Source organism: Quercus lobata, chromosome 10 (genome assembly GCF_001633185.2).
Source record: "Quercus lobata isolate SW786 chromosome 10, ValleyOak3.0 Primary Assembly, whole genome shotgun sequence".
NCBI lineage: Eukaryota > Viridiplantae > Streptophyta > Magnoliopsida > Fagales > Fagaceae > Quercus > Quercus lobata.
In genome coordinates this window covers 55,101,400-55,109,235 of record NC_044913.1, presented here as the reverse complement: position 1 = coordinate 55,109,235, position 7,836 = coordinate 55,101,400, and the positions used below count along the sequence as shown (strand labels likewise).

Below are 7,836 nucleotides of genomic sequence, written 5' to 3'. Positions count from 1 at the left end.
TGTTGTAATTTGTAAACAATGGCAAAGCTTAAAAGTTTGGGTTCTACAAAGAAATCTTAAAACTTAAGAATGGCAAATAATTGCTGCAACATGCACCAATAATTAATTATTTTTTCCCATCATAACATAAATCCTGAAGCAAAAATGTATGATTAGACTTTCGCTCCACTCTACACCTAACCTCGTGCAACAGTTGAAAGGAACCATGAATTGTTAGTATTGAGCTCCTAATAACTTTAATGGTCTAAGAGCATTCACATCAATCTCACCAGTTTAATATTTCAGCAAAAATTATCTAAACTCGAGCGAAACAAGCGTGCATCAGCCTCACGAAATTAACTAAAGTTTTTAAAGATGATAGTCTTATAACTACATGTAGTGAGCCTCTATCCTCATTACATTAAATTTCAATGTTGATAAAGTATTGAGGCTTGAAAGTTCAATTAGTGTGTAGAACACTAATGAATGTTTAGACCCCCAATTTTAACAATACCAACACAAGCTTATACACAAACAATATATGTGCGGAATAATGTATATAAGCAATAACCAAATAGGTAAAACTCTCTAAACCATAATTAATCACAAATACAGCAGCAATTAAAAGGTAAAGAATAAAGGAAGAGAGATGCAAACAAAAAGATAACACCGACACATGTTATTGAAGAGGAAACCGAAGAACTCGGCGAAAAACCTCTTCGCCGCCCTCCAAACGATCAAATGATCCACTAAATAATACAGTTGGAATACATGAATAGCAAAAGACCCTTCAAGCCTAATCTACCCAATGCACCTAAGCCCTCCAAGCTTCTTGCTCCAACAGGGTTATGTCGAACCTTGTCTTCTTTAGCTTCCCGGATCCCGCAATAAGCCCATTGCATCAACCAAGTAAATTGGTCATCTCTAAATTGCTTCCCAAGCACCAAAATACCTCCTCACAGATATGGGTATTGTGAGATAAGGATCTGGAAAAATGTATCTCTCAAGGATATGTCAATGGAAAGGGTGAGAGTAGAGGAATTTCGAGAATCAAATGATGAAAATTGTGGATGAGTCAATCTTGTTTTTCTCTAGGGTTTCTCTCTCAAAATTCTCTCTGGAAGTTCTCTACATTTCGTGGGTATAAAGGTATTTATAGTAGTAGATGTGAGGAATGTGAAAATTCAGGTTTCATCCAAACAGGGCATTTTGGCGACTCAACCTTGCGACTGGAACGAGTTGCGAGTTTGAGTCGCGAGCTAACTGCTTGGCCAGATTGTATATTTTTGTCCTGTATTGCTCCAGCTGTCATGACCATTCAATTCCCCTTCAATTCCCTGCATGCTTCACATGTGTGCCACTTTAGCAACTTGCCAGTCATAAGTCAGTCACAAGATCCAGTCACGAGACTCCTTTGATTGCACACATCTTGAGTTTTCTTCACACTCTCTCACACACAACCCTTACATAATTCTCACCTAAATACAGGATATCTAATTGCTAAAATACAAGTAAATTTGGCACGGAATAAAGCCAATACATAATTGAATAAATTCAGCCTTACAAGGCTGATGTATGTGTATGAAAATAATAGATAGCTAAACTAACAAAAGTAGAGTTTTTTGGATTAATTTAGCTAAATGTTTGAGGAGACTAATGTGAATGCTCTAATGGCACCACTCTTTGTACTAAGTACCTAGGGGCGAGCGAGGTCTTGGATTTAAGATTGGGGTGGGCAGGGGTGTGGGGGTAGATTTGAGAATTTCTAACAATATAAAAAAATTAATTAACTAATTAACTTTTTTTTTTTTTTTAAAGAAGCTCTGTTTTTTGTGATGCCCAAACATGGACTAACAAACAATGATAATTATGTTCAAAATATTATAAATTGAAAAGAAAAAAATAGTCTTTGAGTAGCCTGAGTACCAAACTGGTGTAATGAAAAGATCCACAGTATTTGATTTTGATGGCTTCCTTTCATATGCGAGCTACTGTTGATTGAATATGAAATTAATGCCCATATAAACTCACAAACAAAGAAGCTTAGGTCCAATCAAGTTTTATACCTTGGGCTTATTTGGTTTAGCAAAAACAATTTGGGAAAGTTTACTTTTGCTCAATGAACTTGCATGACCATTTACTGAATCTAGTATCCCCCACGTCTATTGCATCATCATCATCAAAATCATCATACGTCCCGAGTTGTCTGTTTCATTTCAGCTTCAATGAATTATTACTCAAAATTTCAGAAAGAAAAACCAGAAACAGTACACATTAACTTACTTAAGCTATTTATGGGCTTTTGTTGGACCAAATAATAATTTTTTGTGAGTATTGGGCTGAGCCTTTGGAATTATGATTGAAGGCCCAAGGAATAAAACCCAGAAGTGCAAACCTGAACTTGCAGTTATAAGCTAGCACGTGAAAGGCACGTTACAAAATCAGGCTCCTGTGACGTCATGTACAGTTATTACAACGGTTACATATTAATAGCCGTTATTAAAAAACGTGGAAGATTATTAGGGCTACTAAGCAATAACCAGCATGGGAAACATGGCACAATGATGAAGCTGCAATGTACATGTGGCGTTAAGAGACATTATAATAGGCATGTCCTCAATGTATAAATAGAGGCCTCAATTAATAAAGAAAAGAACAGCAAGCCAAACGAACAAACCAGAGAATTTGTTCAAAGCACATAACAACGACCATAGAATATGAACTAGTCTTTTAGGCATGTAAGGAGATCTTCATCGTATGCTTGTAAGTTTATGTCTAGGTAATTGTATTTATGAATATTAATTTTAAAGTTTATTGCAATTTATATATGTTTGGGGTAATTTGATCTATATGAATGCCCATTTCAATTCAATTTAGTGCCATTATGATTGAATCAACTGAATTTTTGTGATTTCCCTTTAATCGAGATGATTTGCTTTAGTACAATTCCAATCGAGAAGACTTATTTCGAGCTCTTTGATTTTGAAATGATGCAACTTGTCTTAGTCAACTAGACATTTAATTTTGCCTAGTCATTTTAGAACTTAGTCACTTTAGCATTTCTCATTCCCTTTAATTGTTAACTTGTGCATTAAAAAGTCTTATTAATTAGTTAGTTGTTTCCGGACTCCAGACCCTAGTCTTTGAGGTCAAATAGTACTTCAAGCTAGTAACAATGTCTTGAGAACCATCTCAAGGTAGCATCAGTTGTGTAAGCTTCATCTCAAATAACCTGCAAGCAACTGTAAACACTAAAATTAATTTATTTGTTCAAACATCTTTATCAGGCTTTGGAGCTTTGGAACGAAGGATACCCTCTTGTTTCAATCTTTCTTCAAGGGCAACTCTTACTTTTAACATTTCCATGCTTTGTACACCTGTACACCAACTTGATCACTCTTACCATATTTTAACTGTTGCACATCAGCCAAATTGCAGCAACTAAAATTTTGTGTTAATTGACAAGGTGAATGGGGAGATAGCCTAGACAAGGCAAAGTAGCATAAAAAGATTTATATGTAGAAGACTCCAATTATTTAGGATTGCAGCTTAGGGGTTTTTTTTTTTTTTTAAATTGAGTTAAAAACAAAAATGTCAAAGGGAACAGGTGGATTTTTAGTTGTTTTTTTAACAGTTTTAATGGGAAAGTAGGATCAGCAACAGCATGCTTTAGAAGTGTTAAGCTGTTACAAAATGGAATGTTTGGTATCAACGAAATACTTGTTCATGTTGGTATTCTCTTTAATCTTTGTGAGAATTTGAGAACGAAAATTATGTATTGCATTAATCAGAAAAGAATATACAAGAGCCTATTTATATAAGAATTGATACAAGAGCTAAAAAATATCTGATCCTAACTAACTCTGCTTTATACGGATCTAGCCCTTACAACCAATCAAAACATTACACATGTGTATGTATAAATAGCTACTTAACTACTGAGGTAACTAATTCAAAAACTGCAAGTCGTATTAGCTGTTCTAGAGTGTCGTATAAGTGTTACTGCTGCAAGTCTTCCAGTGCTCTATTTTGAAGCCCTGCCTCTCTGCCTGAAGGTTTGCTTCTCTGCAATGAATGCTTGCTTCAGCCTTGCTTCAATCCTAGTTCATCCTCAGGCTTATCCTTTTGATCAAGGAAATCAATACCGTACTGGAAGCTGTACCGATTTGGCCAGCGGTACGATATATTTCGGATACCGGTGTACCGTTTCGGATTTACCGCTATTTTATATAATACTTTCATGTAAATAGGTCATTCAAGATAATATATAAAAAATATCTTAAGTTCACAACTCATTAGATATAAGATCTTAGTGAGCAATGAGCACGTCACTAATCACTAGCCCTTCAGGTCAAGTCTTAGACCTGGCTTCTTTAGTTTAAAAATAATTTAAATAAATGATGAGAAAAGACTTGCCTTTTAAATTTGAAAATAATTAAAACAAATAAAGAGACAACTCATTCCCATTGTCACATTTCCCTAGCAATCTAAATCTGATAAGTGATAATTTCTTCTAGTCTTTAATTAGCTTTTCTTCTTCCCAACATATGCTTCTCTGTCTTCAACTCATTCTTCTCACTTTTCAGTCTCAACGTATGCTTCTCAGTCTCCATCTCCTTTTTCTCACTTTTCAGTCTCTACTACACTTCGTCTTCCCCAGTTTTTCAAACATAGAGTAAAGCAACAAATTATTTCTCTCTCACAGCTTCAGCCTTCACTTGCTCTACCTCTTTCTCTCCCTTTCTCACTTTTTCTCATCTTCTTCTTCCTTTTCTTTTTCTTTTTTCTTCTTGTTTGTATCGGTCCGAAACATCTTTACCTGCCGAAACAGCCGAATTTCGCTGGTACGGTCGGTACGAGGCCGGTAAGGCCGGTATTTTTTCCGATACAAAACAAAGGGTGTACCTGTACCGATGCACTGGCCGATACAGTATATACAGGCCATACCGGCCGGTATAGTACGGAATTGACTTCCTTGCTTTTGATACTCCCCCTCAAGAGGAACAAGGGCATGAATATTGAGCATCTTCATCGTGGATAGAAGGTGAGAGAATTGTTGTGAATTCAATGCCTTTGTTAAGAGATCCCCAACCTGTGACTTAGTTCTAATGTGCAATAGTTTGATCACCTTTTCCAAGGCTTTATCTCTATCAACATGGTAGTCTATCTCAATATGTTTTGTTCTTTCATGAAATACAGGATTAGCTGCAATGTGAAGAGCAGCTCAACTATCACTGAAGAGTAAGGCTGCCCTTGAATGAGGAACTTGAATGTCCTTAAGAAAGCTGATCAACCATACAACTTCACACACTGCAACAACCATTGCCCTATATTTTGACTCTGCTGAAGAACGTGAGACTGTTTGCTGCTTCTTAGACTTCCAAGAGACCAAAGATTCTCCAATAAAAACACAATAACCAGTAGTAAAGCTCCTGGTATCTAGACAGGCAGCCCAATCCGCATCTGCAAAAGCCTTAATATGTAATTCAGACTTGCTAGAAAACAACAGACCTTGCCCAGGACTGCCTTTCATGTATTGCAAAACCTTATTAGCTGCTTGAAGATGTGGCAACCTTGGTTTAGCCATGAATTGGCTAAGTTTGTGAACTGCAAAGGTAATATTAGGCCTTGTGATGGTTAGATAGAGTAACCTCCCAATCAATCTCCTATACATGCGGGGATCCTTTAACTCTTGCCCTTCATACTTGCTTAACTTCAAAGCTGGCTCCATGGGAACCTTTGCTAGTCTACAACCTAACAACCCTGCATCTTCCAACAACTCCAAGGCATATTTTCTTTGGCAAAGGCTAATGCCTTCCTTGGACCTAGCCATTTCCAAACCTAGGAAAAATTTCAAGTCCCCCAAGTCTTTAAGCTTGAATTGCTTATCCAGCAGCACCTTAAGGTCTGCTACTGCTTGAACATTATCACTGGCAATGAGAACATCATCCACATACACCAATAAGGCAACAAAGGAACCAAAACTGCTTCTAGTGAACAAAGAGTAATCAGCTTTAGATTGATGAAAGCCTAACTGGATCAAAACATGAGAGAACTTGGAAAACCATTGCCTAAAGGCCTGCTTGAGGCCATACAAGGATTTGTTGAGCTTACAAACAACCTCTCCCTTGTTGTGAAAGCCTGGGAACAAGACCATATAAACCTCTTCATTAAGATCACCATGCAAAAATGCATTGTTGACATCAAGTTGGGATAAATGCCACCCTTTCACAACAGCCACTGCAAGCAAAGCTTTAATAGAAACCATTTTGGCCACTAGGGAGAAAGTTTTTGTATAGTCCAGCCCCTCCCTTTGTGTAAAACCTTTGGCAACCAACCTTGCTTTGTATCTCTCAATAGTACCATCAGCCTTATACTTGACCTTGTAGACCCATTTACAACCTATAGGCTGCTTCTGAGGAGGCAAAGAAGTGAGGGACCAAGTCTAGTTAGCCTCAAGAGCAGCAATCTCAGCTGCCATGGCTTCTCTCCATTTTAGGTCCTTAACAGCTTGGGCATAAGTACTAGGTTCCACAATTGAAGAGATTGTAATAAGAATGCAAAATGTCATATTTTTTTCCCTTAATGTTTAGTCTTTTATATTTATTTGGTGCCTAAATGTACCCATTATTCTTATATTTTGATTTAGGATGCAAATGGAGGCATTAAGTGCAAAATGTAGCTAATTGGGCGATTCTGGACAGCTTTGACATCGCTTTGTAATTTGGGAATAACTCTCTCATCCAAGCTCCGATTGAGATGATTCAAGATGCTATGGAACGCCAAGACAAATCTCTACAACTTTCATGTTTTTAGTTTTGAGAGATACGGGCTGCATCAAGGTCGAAATCGGGCTTGAAGTTGCTGCACCTGCACTGCTGACGTTCTGGAATGTTCCTTTGCCTGAAATTCTAATACACGTATCTGATGTGGTTTATTTTTGGAAGCCTCCAGATCTGGTGCACGGAATTTCCAGCTGAAAAACACCACTTTCCTAGTTGTATTAGGACTGTGTTTTATTTTTAATATTTTTCCATCATTAGTTAGATTTGGATATTATTATTGAGAATATTTTTAGGAAACACAACATCCCTAGACACAAACACCTGTTTAGAAGCAAGGTTCAAGAGTTTGTAACCTTTAATAGCAGGTGGATAACCTAGAAGACACTACAAAAAAACGGGGCTATCCCAGCGTTTTGAAAAGCGCTGGGATAGCCCCAAAAAGCGCTGGGATAGGGTCAAAATTCCTATCCCGGCACTTCAGACCGCCGCTTTTTGAATGTGGGGATAGGGTCGTGCGGACCTGTACCAGCGCTTTTCAAAAGCGCTGGGATAGGTCCTAGCGCTTTCAAACCCTATTCCGGCGTTTTTAAAAGCGCTGGGACAATCTTTATGAAAATGTGAATATAACCTATACCAGCGCTTTTGGAAGGCCTATGCCAGCGCTTTTGGAAGCGCTGGCATAGGTTTTACCTATTCCAGCGCTTTTGGAAGCGCTGGCATAGGTTTTACCTATTCCAGCGCTTTCAAAAACGCTGGTATAGGTCTTGAATCAGTATAATTTAAAAGGACCTATGCCAGCGCTTTTGAAAGCGCTGGTATAGGTCTTGAATCAGTAAAATTTAAAAGGACCTATGCCAGCGCTTTCAAAAGCGCTGGTATAGGTCCTTTTTTTTTAAAAAAAAAAAAAAAATTTTATAGACCTGAAATATACCTACAATACATATTTTCCAATACATATTTTATAACACCTGTAATGAACCACAATTCATATTTTTACAAATAATAATGCAAAAACCAAAAACATAGATTAAAAGAATTTTATTCACAGATTTTTTACAATAATAATGCTAAG

At 37.3% G+C, this 7,836-nt stretch overlaps 1 protein-coding gene across 1 annotated transcript; it reads right to left on the bottom strand.

The window, feature by feature from the left end:
* Positions 1-5,203: 5,203 nt before the first annotated feature.
* On the bottom strand, positions 5,204-6,247 carry LOC115965009 (uncharacterized mitochondrial protein AtMg00810-like). Its single transcript, XM_031084223.1, has one exon. The coding sequence runs from the start codon at positions 6,245-6,247 to the stop codon at positions 5,204-5,206; it is 1,044 nt and encodes a 347-aa protein (XP_030940083.1).
* Between the last annotated feature and the right edge of the window lie 1,589 nt (positions 6,248-7,836).